Here is a 23,529-nt window from a genome sequence, read left to right on the forward strand (position 1 = left end):
CTGGAGTTTCAGAAACTCTCAGCGCTCCAGAGCACAGTCCAGTGTGTGTACGTCTCAAAAATATTATCTAGAGATGGAAAGAATTATTGCTCCTTTAATGAAAGAGTAACCCTGGGTTTAGTGCTCATTTCTGTTTATTGCAGGGTGAGATTGTCACGAGTCAACAACAACCTCAGTACCACATGCTAACAACAACCTCAGTACCACATGCTAACGACAACCTCAGTACCACATGCTAACGACAACCTCAGTACCACATGCTAACGACAACCTCAGTACCACATGCTAACAACAACCTCAGTACCACATGCTAACAACAACCTCAGTACCAAACGCTAACAACACTTTGAAATAGGAGGTGATCTACGAATATATGAACATATAAATTAGGAGTAGGAGTAGGCCACTCAGCCCCTCAAGCCTGCTCCGCCATTCAATAAGATCATGGCTGATCTGATTGTAACCTCGACTCCACATTCCCGCCTACCCCCGTTAACCTTTCATCCCCTTGCTTATCAAGAACCTATCTACCTCTGCCTTAAAAATATTCAAAGACTCTGCTTCCACCGCCTTTTGAAGAAGAGAATTCCAAAGACTCACGACCCTCTGAGAGACAAAATTTCTCCTCATCTCTGTCTTAAATGGGTGACCCATTATTTTTAAACAGTGACCCCTAGTTCTAGATTCTCCCACAAGGGGAAACATCCTTTCCACATCCACCCTGTCAAGACCCCTCAGGATCATGTATGTTTCAATCAAGTCGCCTCTTACTCTTCTATACTCCAGCGGATCTAAGCCTAGCCTGTACAATATTTCCTCATAAGACAACCCGCCCATTCCAGGTATTAGTCTAGTAAACCTTATCTGAACTGCTTCTAATGCATCTACATCCTTCCTTAAATAAGGAGACCAGTACTGTTTACAGTTCTCAAGATGTGGTCTCACCAATGCTCTGTACAGCTGAAGCATAACCTCCCTACTTTTATATTCAATTCCCCTTGCAATAAATGATAACATTCTATTCACTTGCCTAATTACTTGCCCTACCTGCATACTAACCTTTTGCGATTCATGCACTAGGACACCCAGATCCCTCAGCGTCTCAGAACTCTGCAATCTCTCACCATTTAGATAATATGCTTCTTTTTTATTCTTCCTGTCAAAATGGACAATTTCACATTTTTCCCACATTATACTCCATTTGCCAGATCTTTTCCCGCTCACTTAACCTATCTATATCCCTTTGTAGCCTTCTTATGTCCTCTTTACAACTTACTTTCCTACCTATCTTTGTGTCATCAGCAAATTTAGCAACCATACCTTCGGTCCCTTCATCCAAGTCATTTATATAAATTGTAAAAAATTGGGGACCCAGCACCGATCCCTGTGGCACACCACTCGTTACATCCTGCTAACCAGAAAACGACTCATTTATGCCTACTCTCTGTTTCCTGTTAGCTAGTCAATCTCCTATCCAACCAATATGTTACCCCCCAGACCGTGAGCTTTTATTTTCCACAATAACCTTTGATGTGGCACTTCATCAAATACCTTCTGGAAATCTAAGTACAGTACATCCACCGGTTCCCCTTTATCCACAGCACATGTTACTTCTTCAAAGAACTCCAATAAATTGGTTAAACATGATTTCACAAAACCCCATTGACTCTGCCTGATTATGTTGAATTTTTCTAAATGCCCTGCTATAACGTCTTTAATAATAGTTTCTAACATTTTCCCTAAGACAGATGTTAAGCTAACAGGCCTGTTGTTTCCTACTTTCTTCATCCCTCCCTTTTTGAATACATTCCCCGAATCTAGGGAATTTTGGAAAATCAAAACCAACGCATCAACTAGCCACTTCTTTTAAGACCCTAGGATGAAGCCAATCAGGACCCAGGAACTTGTCAGCCTGCAGCTCCAACAATTTGCTCCCTACCACTTCCCTGGTGATTGTAATTTTCTTGAGTTCCTCCCTCCCTTCCATTTCCTGACTTAGTTATTTCTGAAATGTTACTTGTATCCTCTATGGTGACGACTGATGCAAAATACCTTTTCATCTGCCATCTCCTTATTTTCCATTATTAATTCCCCAGACTCACTTTTTATTGTACCAACGCTCACTTAGTTAACTCTTTTCTTTTTAAAATATCTATTGAAACTCTTACTATCTTTTTTTATATTTAGAGATTATGACCTTTGAGGTTCCGCTTCTTAATTTGGTGCTTAGTTCCTCATACTGACTATGCAGAACCTCTTTCCTTGTCCTGCCTATGTTGCTGGTATCTACATGGACCATAATAACTGGATACTCCCCCTCCCACTCTAGGTTCCTCTCCAACTCAGAGCAGATGTCCTGAACCCTAGCACTGGACAACACAGCCTTCTGGACCCTTGCTCTTTGCCGTAGAGAACTGTGTCAATTCCCCTCAATATACTGTCCCCCATTACCACAACTTCTCGTTTTGCTTCCCCACTTGAACGGCTTCCTGTACCACGGTCAGTCGGCTCATCCACACTACTTCCCTCGCTCTTGTCCATGCAAGCTGCAAGAACCTCGAACCTGTTGCTCAATTGCAAGGGCTGAGGCTCCTCCACTCCCACCTTCTCGATCCCCATACCTGCCTGACTTGCAGTCACACCCTCCCGTCCCTGACCACTGACCAAAACAGATGGCCCTACCCCTGCCTTCTGGAACAAAGCGTCCAGGTAACTTGCCCACTCACTGATGTATCGCCGTGTCTGCAGCTCGGCCTCCAGCTCAATGACACTGAGCCGAAGCTCCTCAAGCTACAGACATTCACTACAGTGTATTTAAATGAGCTCGGAAATGGGCAATTTCCCTTGATACTGGTGGACTGATGGTTGGGAGATCTGATATTGTTAGGCTCTTAGTTCGGAGGTCCTGCATGGTATTGGGGGGCTGTGATTTGGAGATCTCTCTTGCTTTTTGTAGCCTTTAAGTTGGGAGATCCCTCGATATTGGTGGTTGAGTTGGGAGATCTCTCTTGCCTTTTTGTAGCCTTTGAGTTGGGAGATCCCTCGATATTGGTGTGCTGTGTATTGGGAGGTCTCTCACAACTGGCGGGCTGGTGAGTTGGCCACAGTTCCTGTACAGGTCGGCTCCAAGACACGTTTCATTACAAATCAATCCTGATGTATCAGCGATGTGAAGGTAACTGAGCCAAGCCCAGTTCGTAGGCGGGAGCACAGCCCTCTCGACTGGGCTTTGTTTTTGTTTAAAGCATGGTTGCCTTGGAAACAAGATACTCAGCTTCAATATAATCACAATAAGTATGCCTTTATTATTCACTGCCTGTAAAAAAAAAATTATCTCCATATAAGTTTTATAACAGAAGATAAATAGCTTTTCATGAGGAAGCTTTGGCTGATGTTGGCCCCCTCCCTGAAGAGTCCAGATGGTTGAGTAGAGTCCAGACAGCTGTGTTGCCTGCCCGGTGCCAGGGGTTCACAACATCTGCTCAGGGCTGGAGACGAACTTACAGTGGGAGGGGGAGGATCCAGTCGTTGTGGTCCATGTGTACCAACGACATAGGCAGGACAAGGAAAGAGGTTCTGCATAGTCAGCATGAGGAACTAGGTACCAAATTAAGAAGCAGAACCTCAAAAGTCATAATCTCTGGATTATTACTTGAGCCATCTGCAAATTGGCATAGGGCAAATAAGATTAGAGAAATTAATGCGTGGCTCAAAGACGGGTGTGGTAGAAGTCGGTTCCGGTCCATGGGGCACTGGCACCAGTACTGGGGAAAGTGGTGTCTGTACCATTGGAACGGTCTACACCTGAAACGTGCTGAGGCCGTTGTTCTATAGCAAGCCTAACTAGGGAAGTAGAGAGGGGTTTAAACTGAACAGTGGGGGCAAGGGATCAAATCTGGGAAGATATGGTAAATCAAGGAGTAGAGACAAGGCAAGAAAGGTATTAATATGGGAAATGATAAACAGACTGTGACAGGAAGGGACAGAGCGTACAAATCTAAGAGTAAATCAACAGATAAGACTTGAGGTTCCAAAAATAATAAAAGCACAAAACTAAAGGCTCTGTATCTGAATGCACATAGCATTCGAAACAAAACAGATGAACTGAGAGCGCAAATAGAAATAAATAAGTATGATCTGATAGCCATTACAGAGGCATGGCTGCAGGATGACATAGATTGGGACCTGAATATTGACGGGTACATGGGATTTAGGAAGGACAGGAAGCTAGGAAAAGGTGGAGGGGTAGCTCTGTTAATTAATGATAGTATTAGCGCAATAGAGAGGGATGACCTAGGTTCAGGAGATCAGGATGTAGAAGCAGTTTAGGTAGAGATGAGAAATCATAAAGGCAAGAAGTCACTTGTGGGAGTAATGTACAGGCCACCTAACATTAACCACACTGTAGGATGGGGTATAAAGGAAGAAATAATGGCAGCTTGTCAGAAAAGTACAATGATAATTATAGGGATTTTAACCTATATATAGAGTCAAAGAGAGATACAGCACTGAAACAGGCCCTTTGGCCCACCGAGACTGTGCCAACCAACAACCACCCACTTATACTAAACCTACATTAATCCCATATTCCCTACCACATCCCCACCTTCCCTCAATTCTCCCACCACCTACCTACACTAGGGGCAATTTACAATGGCCAATTTACCTATCAACCTGCAAGTCTTTGGCTGTTGGAGGAAACCAAAGCACCCGACGGAAACCCACACGGTCACAGGGAGAACTTGCAAACTCCGCACAGGCAGTACCCAGAACAGAACCCAGGTCGCTGGAGCTGTGAGGCTGTGGTGCTAACCACTGCGCCACTGTGCCACCCCAGATAGACTGGAAAAATCAGATGGGCAGAAGGTAGCCTAGATAAGGAGTACATAGAATGTTTTTGGGATAATTTCTTGGAACAATACATTCTGGAGCCAACCAGAAAGCAGGTTATACTAGACCTGGTATTGTGCAATGAGATAGGATTAATTAATGACCTCATAGTTAAGGCACCCCTAGGTAGCAGCGATCATAATATGACTGAATTTTATATTCAGTTTGAGGGAGAGAAGAGTGGGTCCAAGACTAGTATTTTAAACTTAAATAAGGGCAATTATGAAGGCATGAAAGCAGAGCTAGCTGAAGTGACTGGTAAATTAGGTTAAGGGATCGGTTAATAGAGATGCAGTGGCAGACATTTAAGAGGTCATTTCAGAATACACAGAATAGATACATTTCAATGAGAAAGAAAATTCCAAGGGTGGGACCCGCCATCCTTTGTTAACTAAAACAGTTAAAGATAGTATCAAATTTAAAGAAATAACCTATATTTGCACAAAGATGGGAGGCAGGTCAGAAGATTGGACAGAATATAAAAAAGAGCAAGAATGACTAAAAGATTGATAAGGAAGGTACGAGACAAAGCTAGCTAAGTTTCTATAGATATTTTAAAAAGAAAGGAGTTAACAAAGTGAGCATTGGTCCTATAGAAAGTGAGTCAGGGGAATTAATAATGGATAATAAGGAGATGGCAGATGAATTGAACAGAGAGTTTGCATCGGTCTTCACTATTGAGGATACAAGTAACATCCCAGAATTAGCTGTAAGTCAGGAAATGGAAGGGAGGGAGGAACTCAAGAAAATTACAATCACCAGGGAAGTGGTACTGAATAAATTGTTGGAGCTGCGGGCTGACAAGTCCCCAGGTCCTGATGGACTTCACCATAAGGGTCTTAAAAGTGGCTAGTGAGATAGTTGATGCGTTAGTTTTTTCCCCCAAAATTCCCTAGATTCGGGGAAGGTTCCATTAGATTGGAAAATAGCAAATGTAACTCCTTTATTCAAAAAGGGAGGGAGAAGCAAAGCAGGAAACTATGGGCCAGTTAGCTTAACATCTATCTTAGGAAAAATGTTAGAAACTATTATTAAAGACATTATAGCAGGGCATTTAGAAAAATTCAGGGTAATCAGCAGAGTCAATATGGATTTGTGAAAGGGAAATCATGTTTAATCAATTTATTGGAGTTCTTTGAGGAAGTTAGATGTGCTGTGGATAAAGGGGAACCGGTGGATGTATTGTACTTGGATTTCCAGAAGGCATTTGATAAGGTGCCACATCAAAGGTTACTGCGGAAAATAAAAGCTCATGGTGTAGGGGTAACATATTGGCATGGATAGAAGATTGGCCAGCTAACAGGAAACAGAGAGCAGGCATAAATGAGTCATGTTCTGGTTGGCAAGATGTAATGAGTAGTGTGCCACAGGGATCTGTGCTGGGGCCTCAACATTTTACAATTTATATAAATGACTTAGATGAAAGGACCAAAGGTATGGTTGCTAAATTTGCTGATGACACAAAGATAGGTTGGAAAGCAACTTGTGATGAGGACATAAGGGGGCTATAGATAGGTTGGGTGAGTGGGCAAAGACCTGGCAAATGGAGTATAATGTGGGAAAGTGGGAAATTGTCCACTTTGGCAGAAAGAATAAAAAAGCATATTATCTAAATGGTGAAAAATTGCGGAGCTCTGAGACGCAGAGGGATCTGGGTGTCCTAGTGCATGAATCGTAAAAGGTTAGTATGCAGGTACAGCACGCAATTAGGCAAGTGAATAGAATGTTATCATTTATTGCAAGGGGAATTGAATATAAAAGTAGGGAGGTTATGCTTCAGCTGTACAGAGCATTGATGAGACCACATCTTGAGAACTGTAAACAGTACTGGTCTCCTTATTTAAGGAAGGATGTAGATGCATTGGAAGCAGTTCAGATAAGGTTTACTAGACTAATACCTGGAATGGGCGGGTTGTCTTATGAGGAAAGATTGGACAGGCTCGGCTTGTATCTGCTTGAATTTAGAAGAGTAAGAGGCGATTGACAAACATATAAGATTCTGAGGGGTCTTGACAGGGTGGATGTGGAAAGGATGTTTCCCCTTATGGGAGAATCTCGAACTAGGGGTCACTGTTTAAAACTAAAGGGTTGTCCATTTAAGACAGAGATGAGGAGAAATTTTTTCTCTCAGAGGTTTGTGAATTTTTTTGGAATTCTCTTCTTCAAAAGGCGGTGGAAGCAGAGTCTTTGAATATTTTTAAGGCAGAGGGAGAAAGATTCTTGATAAGCAATGGGGGTGAAAGGTTATCGGGGGTAGGTGGAAATGTGGAGTAAGCAGTTCAGCCATGAACTGATTGAATGGGCCGAGTGGCCTACTCCTGCTCCTAATTCATATGTCCGTAAGTTCATAACTGTCATCCTAATGGCTTAACAGTCAGGATACACAGGGCTGTGGATAAGGACGTCAAACCAATAAGAAGACGATGGATGAGGGGACAAACAGTTGGCATGCACCTGGGGAGTGAAAATGTTAAAAATTTAAATAACTCACATGATAAGAAAAAGGCAGAATGAGAGGAGAGGTCAGAGTTCAAAAAGAATGAAGGTCACACCAATACTCTGGGTTGGAAATTATAGGGAAGAATGAAATAAACCTGCTCTAAATAAAGCAAAGGTGATGAAAAATAAGGGGCAGAATTTTCACCCCCATTTGGGGATGGAGAGGCGTGTAATTTCGGGTTGCCGGCACCATCCCATCCCGGGCCAGGTTCCCGGAGGCAGAGGGGCCTACTTGTCCGTAATCGGTGGTTAGCCAATTAAGTTCGGTAGAAGGCCAATTATCAGAGGCCAACTGGATTTGGAGGCAGCCTCCTTGTGGTAGACTGGGGCACCAGGACTCCAGGCAGGCCTTGAGGCCCTCCCCTCTGGCTGCCCTGTGGAGGGTCTCCCCAACCGTGGCCCATCAGGTGTGACCATTTTCTTAATGCAAAAGTATTCAGAATTTCTGAGAGGGTGCCTCAAGATGGTGGTGTCTCCTCTCTCCCTTACCTGCAATGGCGGGCTTCATCTCTGTCCGTGCTTGGTGGGTCTCCTATTGGCCCTGCAGCTTCGAGAGCCCGCCCACTGCCTTTAATTGGACAGCGCGTGTGCCTTCTCCCCACTAATTGGCCAATTCAAGCAACATCATTGGTGGGACGACTGTTCCCGACACAGGGCAGGGTTGGGACCCCCATTGGACCCCGACATCAGCGTCCCGAGATCCTGCCCAAGATCCAGCAACCCTGCCCAAGATCTCAGTGAATTGACGGTATAACAGAATATGAGCAAGTGGAGGAAGAACGTCATCAGGGCAGATGGGCAGGGTAAGGAACACAAATACACGGACGCTTATTGTCTAAGAACTAAAAGCACGGGACTTGGAAGCTCAGGTTCACCTTAACGGACATGACAGTGGCCAGTCCAACTTCCTGAGTATAAGCTGGGCATGATATACCAGTTTATGGAAATTATGGGTAGAAAGATGCCAGCGGCTCCATCTAGCCTGCCCCCCCCACACACTCCATGAGGGCTGCAGCACCTTCACCAGTCTCGTCTTCCCTTCTTCCCCCTCCCCACCTGCAGCCATTTCACCTCCTGGAACAGGCAAGAACCCGAGGGGAAAAAACCCAGGACCAACAAGGAAAGCTCACACTCCGGGGAAGTTCTTCCCCTCCCCCCAGGCGATCGAAACCTGGCGATCACACGGATCAAGTGTTATCTACAAAAGACACTTGGCTTCTCTATGTCTGCCCCTACGTTACAACACTTCAGAAGTACTTCATTGGCTGTAAAGCACTTTGCGACATCCTGAGGTCATGAAAGGCGCTATAGAAATGCAAGTCTTTCTTTATCTTTCAGTCAGGAACCAGTCCAGCTGCCTCTTGAAAGTGCACAAAGAGTTAGCACCCAATGCATCAGCTGGCAACACATTGCAGAGGTTCTCTGGGACAAGAAAAGTTGGCCAAGATCCCAGGCCACTCCTACTTTTGGCAGAATTTAATCTGTGAGCTAAACATTCCAGGCTTCAGGACGTTTGGAAAAGACGGGAAAACCAGAAGTGGCAATATTAGTAAGAAGATACAATCACAGCGGCAGAAAGGAGAGGTTTCAGCGAGGATGAGGAGTGGAAACACTTGTGGAGAGTTAAGGAGCAGTGAAGGATGCAAGATTCTGGTGGGAGTTTTCCACAGACATCTGGACAGTGCTGGAGTAGTGTGAAGGGGGGGGGGGGGGGGGGGGGAGGGATGCACAAGGAGGGAGATCAGGGTAACAGCAGGAATAATATGGTTATGAGCGCCCTCACCATTTGAAAGCTTTCCAATTATCTGCATTCCAAATTATCTGACGGACTTTTTCGGAGGCACAACCTTGCCGACCCACTCCAATCTCCTTCTACCCAACAGGTCAACCCCATTGTCCAAGAAAGATTCAATTCGGTTTCTGTTACTAATATTGCATGTCTCTTCATCTGAGCGTGTGTCAAGGTGGGTCAATGTGAAGAGGACGTCACACGCATGCCGGGTTAATACCAGAACAGATATAATAAAGTCCATCTTTGTTTCCAACGCACTTGGACCAGGGAAGGAAATCCGCCATCCTTACCTAGTCTGGCCTGCATGTGACTCCAGACCCACAGCAATGTGGTTGACTCTTAACTGCCCCCTGAAATGGCCTAACAAGCCACTCAATTATCAAGGGCAAGTAGGGATGGGCAACAAATGCTGGCCTTGTGAGTGTCGTCCACATGCCATGAAAGAATAAAAAAAAATCTTTTCAACTCACTAACCCTTTTCCAGTTCAGCATCTTTCCTTCCCCACCCCCCTCCCTTTAATTGTTCCCTGTCCTTTGCCATACGACTTTAAACTTGATGATATTATGATCACTGTTTCCCAAATGCTCTCCTCATTAAAACATACTGCACCAGCCTCACTTCATTCCCCTAGAACTAGATGCGGCCTGGAAACATACTGAGCAAGAAGTTCCCCTGTACATAGTTCAGGGACTCCTCGCCTCCTTGCCCTTTACACTGTTCCTTTCTCAAGTAGGAGCTGATCAGTAGGAGTCATCACAGAAATGTAACAGGGCAGGTCACATCTGACTAATGTGGCTGAATTCTTTGAGATCATTAACACGGTGGATAAGGGAGCGTCTGTGGAAGTCATTCAGATGGATGTTCAGAAGGCATTTGATATAACTCCGCACAAGAGATTACTAACCAATATGTCAAACGGGTGAAATTGGAGTAACCTGATGATTTAGTTGGAATTTGGTTGGTCGGTAGAAGGCAGAGAGTAGGGGTATAGAGAAGGTATGCTAATTGGTGAGCTGTGACAAGTGGTGTAGGATAGGCGGTGGCGTAGTGGTATTATCACTGGACTAGTAACCCAGAGACCCAGGTTATTCCTCTGGGGACATGGGTTCGAATCCCACCACAGCAGAAGGTGGAATTTGAATTTAATTAATAAATGATGGCTATGAAACCATTGTCGATTGTTGTAAAAACCCATCTGGTTCACTAATGTCCTTTAGGGAAGGAAGTCTGCTGTCCTTACCCGATCTGGCCTACATGTGACTCCAGACCCACAGCAATGTGGTTGACTCTTACATGCCCTCTGAAATGGCCTAGCAAGCCACTCAGTTGTACCTAACCGCTACAAAGTCAATAAAAAGGAATGAAACCGGACGGACCACCCGGCTTCGACCTAGGCAGCGGAAACGACAACTGCAAACCCAGCCCTGTCAACCCTGCAAAGTCCTCCTAACATCTGGGGGCTTGTGCCAAAGTTGGGAGAGCTGTCCCACAGACCAGTCAAGCAACAGCCTGACATAGTCATACTCACGGAATCAGACCTTACAATGTCCCAGACACTGCCATCACCATTCCCGGGTATGTCCTGTCCCACCGGCAGGACAGACCCAGCAGAGGTGGTGGCACAGTGGTATACAGTAGGGAGGGGGTTGCCCTGGGAGTCCCAAACATCGACTCCGGACCCCATGAAGTCTCATGGCATCAGGTCAAACATGGGCAAGGTAACCTCCTACTGATTACCACCTACTGCCCTCCCTCAACTGATGACTCAGTACTCCTCCATGTTGAACAACACTTGAAGGAAGCACTGAGGGTGGCAAGGGCACAAAATGTACTCTGGGTGGGGGACTTCAATGTCCATCACCAAGAGTGGCTCGGTCGCACCACTTCTGATCGAGCTGGCCGAGTCCTAAAGGACATAGCTGCTAGACTGGGTCTGCAGCAGGTGGTGGGGGAACCAACACGAGGGAAGAACATACTTGACTTCGTCCTCACCAATCTGCCTGCCACAGATGCATCTGTCCATGACAGTATTGGATGGAGTGACCACCGCACAGTCCTTGTGGAGATGAAGTCCCGCCTTCACATTGAGGATACCGTCCATCATGTTGTATGGCACTATCACCGTGCTAAATGGGATAGATTTCGAACAGATCTAGCAATGCAAAATTGGGCATCCGTGAGGCACTGTGGGCCATCAGCAGCAGCAGAACTGTACTCAACCACAATCTGTAACCTCATGGCCTGGCATATTCCCCACTCTACCATTACCATCAAGCCAGGAGACCAACCCTGGTTCAATGAAGAGTGCAGGAGGGCATGCCAGGAGCAGCACCAGGCATACCGCAAAATGAGGTGTCAACCTGGTGAAGCTACAACACAGGACTATCTGCATGTCAAACTGCGTAAGCAGCATGTGATAGACAGAGCTAAGCGATCCCATAATCAACGGATCAGATCTAAGCTCTGCAGTCCTGCCACATCCAGCCGAGAATGGTGGTGGACAATTAAACAACGAACTGGAGGAGGTGGCTCCACAAATATCCCCATCCTCAATGATGGGGGAGCCCAGCACATCAGTGCGAAAGATAAGGCTGAAGCATTTGCAACAATCTTCAGCCAGAAGTGCCGAGTTGATGATCCATCTCGGCCTCCTCCTGAAGTCCCCAGCATCACAGATGTCAGACTTCAGCCAATTCGATTCACTCCACATGATATCAAGAAATGACTGAAGGCACTGGAGACTGCAAAAGCTATGGACCCTGACAATATTCCAGCAATAGTACTGAAGACCTGTGCTCCAGAACTTGCTGCGCCCCTAGCCAAGCTGTTCCAGTACAATTATAACACTGGCATCTACCCTGCAATGTGGAAAATTGCCCAGGTATGTCCTGTACACAAAAAGCAGGAACAATCCAACCCGGCCAATTACCGCCCCATCAGCCTACTCTCAATCATCAGTAAAGTGATGGAAGGTGTCATCAACAGTGCCATCAAGCGGCACTTGCTTAGCAACAACCGGCTCAGTGACGCTCAGTTTGGGTTCTGCCAGGGCCACTCAGCTCCTGACCTCATTACAGCCTTGGTTCAAACATGGACAAAAGAGCTGAACTCAAGAGGTGAGGTGAGAGCGACTGCCCTTGACATCAAGACAGCATTTGACCGAGCATGGCATCAAGGAGCCCTAGCAAAACTGAGGTCAATGGGAATCAGGGGGAAAACCCTCCGCTGGCTGGAGTCAAACCTAGCACAAAAGAAGATGGTAGTGGTTGTTGGAGGTCAATCATCTGAGCTCCAGGACATCACTGCAGGAGTTCCTCAGGGTAGTGTCCTAGGCCCAACCATCTTCAGCTGCTGCATCAATGACCTTCCTTCAATCATAAGGTCAGAAGTGGGGATGTTCGCTGCTAATTGCACAATGTTCGGCACCATTCTTGACTCCTCACATACTGAAGCAGTCCGTGTAGAAATGCAGCAAGACTTGGACAATATCCAGGCTTGGGCTGATAAGTGGCAAGTAACATTCGCGCCACACAAGTGCCAGGCAATCATCTCCAACAAGAGAGAATCTAACCATCTCCCCTTGACATTCAACGGCATTACCATCGCTGAATCCCCCACTATCAACATCCTAGGGGCTACCATTAACCAGAAACTGAACTGGAGTAGCCATATAAATACTGTGGCTACAAAATCAGGTCAGAGGCTCGTAATCCTGAGGCGAGTAACTCACCTCCTGACTCCCCAAAGCCTGTCCACCATCTACAAGGCACAAGTCAGGAGTGTGATGGAATACTCTCCACTTGCCTGGGTGGGTGCAACTCCAACAACACTCAAGAAGCTCGACACCATCCAGGACAAAGCAGCCCGCTTGATTGGCACCCCATCTACAAGCATTCACTCCCTCCACCACCGACGCACAGTGGCAGCAATGTGTACCATCTACAAGATGCACTGCAGCAATGCACCAAGGCTCCTTAGACAGCACCTTCCAAACCCGCGACCTCTACCAACTAGAAGGACAAGGGCAGCACATACATGGGAACACCACCACCTGCAAGTTCCCCTCCAAGTCACACCATCCTGACTTGGAACGATATCGCCGTTCCTTCACTGTCGCTGGGTCAAAATCCTGGAACTCTCTTCCTAATAGCATTGTGGGTATACCTACCCCACATGGACTGCAGCGGTTCAAGAAGGCAGCTCACCACCACCGTCTCAAGGGCAATTAGGGATGGGCAATAAATACTGGCCTGGCCAGCATCGCCCACATCCCATGAATGAATAAAAATAGACCGGGGCCTCAGCTTTTCACCATACATAATAATAACTTGAACAGAAGAATGTGAGGTGGTGATCTAAATATCGTTGATACTGAGTTAGGAGGGGCGGCTATATTGTCCAAATTGAAACAGGAAATCACAAATGGACACGGGCCAATTAAGTAAGTGAGAAAACTGTGGGTAACGTGAGGAAGCGTGACGCCCAAGTATGAGGCAAGCAGGACCAATCAGAAGATTTTCTTTAATGGCGAGACACTGAGAACTGTGGAAGGGACAAACTGGATTCAGGTATTCAGGTACAAAAATCAGTAGACGCAGGTACAAAAATACAAAAGTGACTGGAATGCTGGTCTTTATCTCGAGGGGAAGGGAATATAAAGAGGTGGAAGTGATGTTACAAAGACATGGTTGGAACTGAGTGACTGTGTTCAGTCCTGGGCCCGCACTTAGGGAAGGCCTTGGAGGGGGTGCAGTGCAGATTCAGCAGAATGCTACTTGGGTATGTCATGAAGACAAGTTGTTTAAATTGTGTATTCCTTCCATTATAGAACACTGAAAGGTGAGAAGATCAAGGTGCTTAAAATACCAAAAGGATTCGACAGGATACACAGAGAGGATCCAGAACAAGAGGGGCGTAACCTTAAACTTAGAGCCAGGCCGTTCAGGGGTGATGTCAGGAAGCACTTCTTCACACAAAGGGGAGTGGGAATTGGGAACTCTTTCCCCCTCCTAAAGGGCTGTGGATGCTGGCAGGAGGGGGGGAACCTGAAGCTGCAGCTGGTAAGGATTCAATGGATATGGAGCAAATGGGTTTAAGGTGCAGATCAGCCATGACCTAAATCGATAAGTGCTTGAAAAGATTTGCAGGGCTATGGGGAAGGGTCGGGGGGGCGGGGGGGGGGGTGGTGAGTGGGACTGGGTGAGTAGCTCTCGGAGAGGACCGGCACGGTAGGCCGAATGGCCTCTTTCTGTGCTGTCACCATTCTATGACTCTAAATAGAATGGCGGAACAGGTTCAAGGGGCTGAGTGGACGAATGATATAGGATGAATGGCAGGGGAGTGAGGGCAGGGTGGGTGGAGGTGGTGAAGGATGCCAGTATTAGATAAAGGATGGTGGGGGAGCTAAAGCTTGCCAGCATGAACCAAGAGTGGGAAGTGGCAGCTTGAAATGAATCCTCCAGTTCACACAGATATTGTACAACAACTTGTATTTATATAGCGTCTTTAACAAGGTAAAAACATCCCAAGGTGCTTCATAAGAGCGATTAACAATCAAAATTTGATACCGAGTCACACAACGAAATATTAGTGACAGGTCACCATAAGCTCGGACAAAGAGGTCGGTTTTAAGGAGAGGGGTACCCCCACCAAGCGCAGTCAGAGACACTTTTTTAATATTCATTCTTGGGATGGGAGCGTTGAGAGCAAGGCCAGCACTTATTGCCCAGTTTGGACCTCCACAGGACTCTCAGCTGACTCAGCCACAGAACGGCCGACCATCTACTCGTCAGGGTAACCGGGATTGTTCGAGAAAGCAGACTTGCCAACATCCCGATGACTCGGATCTCCAAGAAACACTGAGCTCGAACTCCCACTCGGTTTCCAGAGGCCAGATTCAATTATTTGTTAATAGCTTATATTTAAGCACAGTTTGTTTATATGGACAACCCCACACTTCAGTGTGGTAATCAATTATCTGTTTTGCGATTGCAAAACAATTAAGATAAGCATGGATTTTCTTTCAGGGATATAAAAGTAAATACGTTCACCTGACAGAATTTTAACAACTCCCTCCCTATCCAGTGATTCACAATCTAAAGTGCAGCTTCCATTCCTTTTGCTCACCCTCGGGTGACACTTACTGAAAAATTCTTTCTGTGGGCGTCCCTGGCAAGCCCAGTGTTTGTTGCCCATCCCTAATTGCCCTTGACAACTGAGTGGCTTGCTGGGCCATTGCAGAGGGCAGTTCAGAGTCAACCACATTGCCGTGGGTCTGGAGTCACATGTGGGCCAGACCAGGTAAGGATGGCAGATTTCCTTCCCTAAAGGACATTAGTGAACCAGATGGGTTTTTACGACAATCGATAATAGTTTCATGGTCACCATTACTGAGACTAGCTTTCAATTCCAGACTTTTTTTTTAATGAATTAATTGAATTTAAATTCCACCCACTTCCATGTTGGGATTCGAACCCATGTTGGCAGGGGAAGAGAACGGGTCCCCAGTCTGTGGCGCGAGGACAGATTTGGATTTGAAAACATGACTAGCAGTTATCCCAGTGGTCCTGTCGAGTTGCAAATTATATGGTGCAACCTTAACCTAACATCAGAGGGTTGGGAAATCAGAATGTACACCCTCGTTAAACCCCACAAAATACTCTGCAGAGTGTAAAATCGGGAGGGCTTTAAAACCATTATTGCACATGATCCCTCGTACGGTTTTCCTTGGGAGGGGGCAAAGTTTAATGATATCTAGGTGTGACACACTTTGTTTAGATGGTGTTCAGTTGCATTTATAACCTCTCCCTAACCCAGTGACGAGAGCCATAATGACTTAATGACTCAATAACCCCCATGCATGCCAGCTCCATCTCAGCTCGACTGTTTAGGCGTCTTCTCAGCAACTGGCTCTGTTCCCGTTGTTTCTGAGGAAGGAGAACACTTTTGCCTTGCAGGTTTCTAATCTAAATTACGGGGCATGGTGCTGTTCCAGCGATCACCCACTCAGGTCAAATTCGAAATACAGGTCCAACCAACAACTCAGGGGTGACTTGGAATCTGGCCACAGCTGAAGCTCCCGGAAAACTATCAGAATCTCTCGTGCAAGCAAACAGGATGGGCAAAGAGCAATGGGAGGAATGGTCGGTCGGCCAAGGCAATGGGAAAACTCCACGCACTTCGCCCCACTTCCGTTCTTGTGCTCGCTGACCCACATTGGATCTGGGATTGGCAATGACCTCATTTCAAAATACTCATCCTCGTTTTTCAAATCCCTCCATGGCCTCACACCCCTCCCTCCCCATCTCTGTAACTTCCTACAACTCTCCAAGCTCTCTGCACTCCTCCAGTTCCATCCTCTTGAGCACCCCCCCATTTCCATCGCCCCACCATTGGCAGCCGTGCCTTCAGCTGCCTGGATCCCAAGGTATGGAATTCCCTCCCTAAACCTCTCCGCCTCTCTCTCTCTCCTCCTTTAAGATGCTCCTTAAAACCAACCTCTTTGACCAAGCTTTCGGTCACCTGTCCCTAATAGCTCCTTAATCGGCTCGGGGATCAGATAATTGTGTCTTATAATCGCTCCTGTGAAACACCTCGGGGACGTTTTAGTATGTTAAAGGCACTACATAAATGCAAGTTGTTGCTGTAACACTCCGCCTGTAGAGACAGTCAGCTTTGAGAGGTGGAAAAACAGAATGGCACCGGGCAAGACAGGGAAACAAATTGGGGATTTGGGAAGATTATTGAACAGGGTCTTATATATAGCAGGGAGATGGTACAATGGACATGAGGGCTTCGAGAGAATGGGAGTGGGGGTGTGATGCTGAAATGGCCGACTCCACTAAGAATGGAGGGAGCAAGAAATGGATTTAACAGGAAGCTAAATACAAACATGAGGGAGAAAAGAACTGGTTATACTGATTGGGTGAGATGAAGTAAGGGTGGGGGGAGTTCGTGTGGAGCATGGAGCTGAACGGCCTGTTTCTGTGCTATGCTACGTAACGCAGTGTGACAGGACTGGTAAGGACAGGTCTGAACGCACGGCTGGAGATCATCGAGGTAAACTAGGAGGGAAATGAAAGTCAGTCTATCGGCATCAATTTCTTTTGAGGCCTAAGGAGGCAGCGGAGGACGAGGGTGACGGGCGTGTAGGACATTGTACGGGTGAAGAGCTGGGCTTTGAGAGCTGACCACTGAAGGAGATACAATGGGTGAAAGGTGGAAGCTGCAGGGGCAGCAGTAGGGAAGCCAAGCGATCAAACGTGCGAACTAAGAGTCGCCCCAAGAATAGTGCCGCCGGATCCTCATTGCTTGCACAAATGGTGGTGTGATGCTCATTTTAATATCTCAACGCAGTTCTCTGTGCTGCACGGGAGTTCCAGCCTAGATTGCGAAATCAAGACCAGAGCAGCAATGGAAATTTGAAGCCCATTTCGAGTTGCCTTTGACAAAGGTGGAGGTGACCATTCTCCTCGGGCTGCTGCTGATAGCTCAACACAACTGAAGGGCCCACGACAGAGGGCAGCTAATAATGAAGTACGTCGGGGTGGGACTGGAGTCACATATAGGTCCAGACTGGGTTGAGGACAGCAGGTTTCCTTCCCCAAGTGAACCAATTGGGCTTTTACGACAATTCAAAAGTTTTGCGGCCACTTTTACTGAGACGAGCTGCAGATCCATTTTTAAAAAATATAATATAAAGGAACGCCTTGGTGTGATTAGAAGTCGTTCCCCACATGCTGAATCCAGTCCTCTGGATTCCTAGTCCAGTAACATAACCATATTCTTTCCCATCTCTAGTTGCCCTGACTTGCTGGTCACTTCAGAGGTCATGGGTCAACCCCCCCGCCCCCCCTTCAGCGGTAGGCCAGAGGAGGTGTGGGGCAGGGGGAAATGTCAGATTCACTCCCCTAAAGGACGTTCGTCAGCCAGCTGGGTTCTTAAATGACAATCCAGCAGCTTGCATGGCTGATCCCTACTGCTATCATATGGCAAATGGCCAGATTTACACAATTCGCCCCGGTGCGATTCAAAATTGCGGCCAGTGGGAAGAGTACACCAGGAAGGGGGACGGGAAGTACAAACAACATTCGGGCCATTCCAGCTGGCTGTGAGGGTACTAAAGAGCAATTTAACCCAACAAAGCTCACCCCTTTTCTCACATGCTCCAAGTCTTAAGCCCACAGATTTAAGGTGAATGGGCAAAAGAGCCAGAGGGGAGGGACGAGTTCTGATGATCTGGAATGCACCCCCCCCCCCCCCACCCCCGAAGTGAAATTCAATAGTAGCTTTCAAAAGGGATTGGGATAAATACTCGAAGGGCAGGGAGGGAGTAGGACTAATTGAATAGCGCTTTCAGAGAGCCGGCACAGGTACGATGGACCGAATGGTCTCCTTTCTGTGCTGAGACTCAATGCTCTCTTCTGCTTCCAACCTGGCAAACCACACAATGATGCATTTAAGGGGATGCTAGATAAATACGTGAGAGAAAAGGAATAGGTTATGCTGATGGGGGTGAGATGAAGTGGAGGCTGGCGTGGAGCATAAACAACAGCATGGAGCAGTTGGGCCGAATGGCCTGTTTCTCTGCTGTACATTCCATGTAGAAAACCCAGAGAGCTCCTACTGACGTTCCCAAGGCTTTGAAGCCAATACACGCTCAGGGGCCCAATTCTCATTCCTGAAAGTTCTTCTGCTGGGCAATCACCAACCCAGCGATGGCAGGGCAGGGTTCTGCTGCTTACACCGACAGCTGCAATTGCCGTGGAAGATCGGGCGTACAGCCTCACTGTATCTCAACTGCAAACAGGGGCGATTTTGCAGTCAGTGCCACCTATACTTTTATGGCCCCAGTGTGTTTTATGTAGCGAAGCTGCTCTGTAAACGAGCCCCACCCTTCCAGGCTGGACTGCGTGGACCAGAGAGGTCAGTCTCACTCATCTAGGTCAAGCGCAGTTGAACAATCAAATTGGGCTCTCAATGATCCTGGGTGAGGTCTCCCATACCCGTAGGTCCCTACCAACAGAGGTCCCCGAATGAGGTCCAGGTAGCGATTCTCTGCCACTTCTTGTAGTACCAGGCTCCGAGGGGAGGGAAGGATGGAGCTGGGAGGGAAGAAGGGGCAGGAGGGTTGGGGGGAGGGGGGGGGGGGAAAGAGAAGGAAAATGAGTGTACACATACCGTGCAGCGTGAGAGCAGGACGGAAACTCTTACCGGCTGCAAGAAATTCCAGACCCACACAATAACACCACACTCCTCACCAGGTGCGCTTGCTTTGTGCTTTTCTCTTTTAATTATGAGTTTTTTTTTTGTTGTTGTCGGATTGTTGCAATAAAAATAAAAAATTACAAGTTGGCAGAGCTAATAAGATGGTGCTGTGCACGTGGGTTTAGATACAGCAGGTTATCATTTGGCTAGATCAGACCCAGAGACGGAGCAGAAATCAAGGAACAGAGAGGCAGCAAACTCAATGTCCCCATCCCCAAAAATCAGTCAACGGGACGTCGAAGAATTGGGGGAAGGGTAACCCCAGCTCCGGATAAATTAGACATCACTGAAGCATAATGCAAACGATTATTGCTCTGGTAAATTAAAGGTCAGCTCCCTGTCGAATCTATGAAATCCGTCACGGGAGTTTGGCCAGTGACAGATCTCCAAGGCCCCTTCTTTCCGTGTGCCTAACGGGCATGGTACACTGGTGCCCATGTTACGGGAGCATCACCTAACCTCAGGACGAGGACAGATGGCCCCGGGGGGTGGCGTCCAGTTGAAAACCACTAGGATATCCTCACATTCAGCTCTAGGTAGCCTCGGGAATATCCGGAACATGGCACCACCGGGAAATTCCCAAACTATTTTCGAACCGATCGGAGCTGTTGCTCGTTTGTACCCCATCCCACCACCATCATCATCATCATCATCCAGGGTAACATGTCATCTCCTTACTAATTGTCCTGTCTAGTTTCTCCCGTCTAATCCACTTCCCTCCCAACCCCAACTCAGACACAGCTCCCATCCTCTGCACACAATGCCTTTCTTTCCTAAAACGCAACCCGTTTTAGTTCTCCCACTGGTGGAATGCATCCAACTGATCATTTCGACCATCCACAGAATACGCGGACAATTTTTCAAAAAAAAAAATTCCGTTGTAATGGAGCATTTGGAAATATTCTCCCTTCCCAACCAGAACCTTGGGGACAGTGGCTGCTCTCTGTTCTCTGTCTATCACCCTATCAATGCCCGTCACCGAGCACAGCCAGGCTTCTAGGGGGTAACAAAAGCAGAAGCTTGATGTGCTGAGGACTTGAGTGGGAGACACTGAGAGGTGTCTCAAGGCGCAGGGTGCCAGAGGGCAGTAGCGTCCAAACAGAAAATGGATGCATTCCCCTTCATCTGCAACTCCACCCTGTCTCCAAAAAAAAATTAGGTGCTGCCTTTCTTTTAAACCACTAATACTCGTGCGAAGCACGCCCTCTTTGCAGGCACAAAAACCTCAAGGTGCCTCTTTGCTCCCAGGCAGATTTGGGTGAACCAAGGCACAATCTTGACTGACTACGCACCGCTGGGAGCTGCTGTACCAACTTCCCACCTAGCCCTTGTCCGGTCCCTTCTTTCGTCTGCAGGCCCACTGAGCAGAAAAAGCAAGTTAAAATTAAAAGGGAGAGTTTTAACTTAAAACCCTTGAGATTTTTTTCTTTTTTTTTAAAAAAAAAGCTTTTTTAGCACTCTCTAAAATGCTCTTTCACCATTGTAAATATTACAAATATCTGCAGGTTTTCAATTTGTTTTTTTCCTACGAAATCAAACCACTGATTTGTCAAAACGGAAAAGTCCCAAAAAAAAAGAAAAATTCAAGAAAGGCTGAGATGTTTCTCAAGAACAGAACGGATTGCGTGGCCCAATATGTCGATTCCCCAATCAACGTGGGCTGTAACTCTGTAAACTGGGCACAGCAGAGAGAGATGAACAATTGATTTGAGTCAAGGTGGTGGCGCTTTATCCCCTCGCCCGCTTTCGGCTGCTCGCCCGTGGATACGTTTTAACCTCGCCGCCTGTTTCGTGCCCACGTCCACAGACCTTTGAGACTCTGCCCTTTTCCTGCTCCTCCTCCCACAACCTTCTCACATCTCTCTCTCCCGCTATCAGTCAATTCAGTTGTGTGGGGAAGTCACGGGGGGGGGGGGGGGGGGGAAAGACAGGCTTGGGTGCGCTGACCTGCCAGTATTCATTCCAGCAGTTTGGCCGTGCATCCACCCCCCCTTCCTCACTCCGACCCCTCTCAACCACTAAACAACCCTCACTACCCCTGCTTGCCCATGAGGCAAGCTGCACAATTTACCACACACGTTCTCTTCACCCATGCCTACGTCTCGTCTCTACTCACCCAAGTGCGGCAGATCCACTCCCAGCATCCGGCACAACAGCGCGCCATCGAATGGGGGAAACCATTCAAAGGAATATTGACTTACTGAGCATTGGCCGAACTGGCTCAGTATTCTGGGGGAACCTCATGCTGGCTGGTTAGGCTGGGGTGGAGAGAGCAGATTAGAAACATCAGTCACAAGTCTCGGGCAACCTCGATCGAGCTTTCCTTCTCCCTACGCTCGACAACGCCACGGCATTGGCCAGTGAGTGGGAGACAGGACAAGTAATGGCAGGGCAACAGGTCAAGGCTCGGCAGACCAGAAGAGAGACAAGTATTCTCTAACTTAACCCAACTTGTACAGAAACACACCACTTCCAACCCCTCCAAACAGGTTTAGAGAAAAAAAAACTTGGTGCCAGCCATCACCATTCCTTCACGCTTACAGCCTCCCCAGTGGAACTGAGCAAATCACAAAGCATGGCGAGACACCGTCCGGGAGATTTAGCATCGTCCTATTCATTACAATAACAAAACAACAGATAACATAAGACTAACCCAGAGCTGGCTCAACATTAAATGCAAGTTCATTTTGTAAAAGGGACACTTAGGGAAAAAGGGGGCGGGGTGGGGACTTTTGTGAGGCATTTAAGGAAGTAAATCAGCGGGTGCTGGCTTGTGAGGTAAAATAAGGCTTTTCAGATCAATTTATTAAAAAAAACAAAAGCACTGTGCGCAGAAGCTGCACGGTTTCCCGCCCACACGCACCCCACACATCAAGGAGGAATCCTTTCAACACGATTCGGCGGCGGGAGGGGGTCGGGGAAAGGGAGGGGAGGAAAGGGGCCACCCTACCCGTACGATTTGAGGGAGGGCAGCGTGAGGCGGCGAAGTGGTGCCCACGTTTCCCCCCAAACGGCTTCAATATCCACATGATTGCTCACTTAAGCCCCATCGCTGCGGGTGGGAGAGGGAGAAGAGGGTCAGAAACACCCCCCTCGGGGCCGGTCGGAACCACGTGACTGGACGAGCGTCTGGGAGGACCCACATCAACCACCCACTACCCCCACATCCCCCCCCCCCACAAACTTTCCCCATAGACATTGAACGAAATCTAGACAGCAGCCCCTCTCTCCTCTCCACCCCTCCCCCTCCCCAACGCCACCCCCTGCCCAGTCTTATTAAAAAGGCAGCGAATGCCAAGTTAGCAGCATCATATACATCAGTCTGTTTATAAGCTCAGATCCCGTGGACTCGGTTGCTGGAGTGTCGGAACCAGAAGGCGGCTGGCAGTTTCGCTTGCTCTCTCGTGTAGTGTTTAAGGGGAGGACCCCACCACACAAACCCCCCCCCTCACAACTCCAGCACAGTCGCCCTCCTCCTCCTCCTCTTCAGGCAGTGGATGTGCTGGCAGGCAATGAGCCCGAGGATCCAACGCTGCTTCCTGCACTCCGTAGCTGAGCCTGGAGTTGGGAGAGCTGGTCCGGGTTGGCAAGTGACTTCAGTAGAGCGTTCTCCCGCTCCAGTAGAGAGTTGCGGTCGATCAGCTCTTTGATCTGCTCCTTCAGCACCTCCACCTCCTCGCGCACTGCATACATCAGGTGACTCTTGACCAGGTCCTGTGGAACATTGGAGGGGAAGGAACAAGAGAGGCTCTCAACCCAAAGTCACACAGAGAACCACGAGATGGAAAAACGAGCTACTGATCAGGAGAAAGATCCAACACACCCAGCACCATCCCTCCAAAACCTTTCCCTTTGCACCGACTCCGACAATAACTTCCTCTATAACCCTCCCCCTACACTCAGCACCCACTATCACTCCTCAACAACCGTTCCACCTACACTCAACACCCATCACCCATCTACAACCCTTCCCTCAGCACTCAGCACCCACTATCACCCCTCTACAACTCCTCCCCCCACGCTCAGCACCCACCATCACCCCTCAACAACTGTTCCCCCAGCACTCAGCACCCACTATCAC

General features: G+C 47.6%; 1 protein-coding gene across 1 annotated transcript in view; it reads right to left on the reverse strand.

The window, feature by feature from the left end:
* Positions 1–19,450: 19,450 nt before the first annotated feature.
* LOC137357560 (TSC22 domain family protein 4-like) overlaps positions 19,451–23,529 on the reverse strand; it is a 54,030-nt gene continuing 49,951 nt past the window's right edge. Inside the window, exon 5 of the mRNA XM_068023980.1 lies at positions 19,451–23,162. Within this exon, the coding sequence (XP_067880081.1) occupies positions 22,935–23,162 (228 nt within the window). The 3' untranslated portion in view covers positions 19,451–22,934. The remainder of the gene's footprint in view (positions 23,163–23,529) is intronic.

The sequence above is a fragment of the Heterodontus francisci genome, chromosome 48, assembly GCF_036365525.1.
Source record: "Heterodontus francisci isolate sHetFra1 chromosome 48, sHetFra1.hap1, whole genome shotgun sequence".
Lineage (NCBI taxonomy): Eukaryota > Metazoa > Chordata > Chondrichthyes > Heterodontiformes > Heterodontidae > Heterodontus > Heterodontus francisci.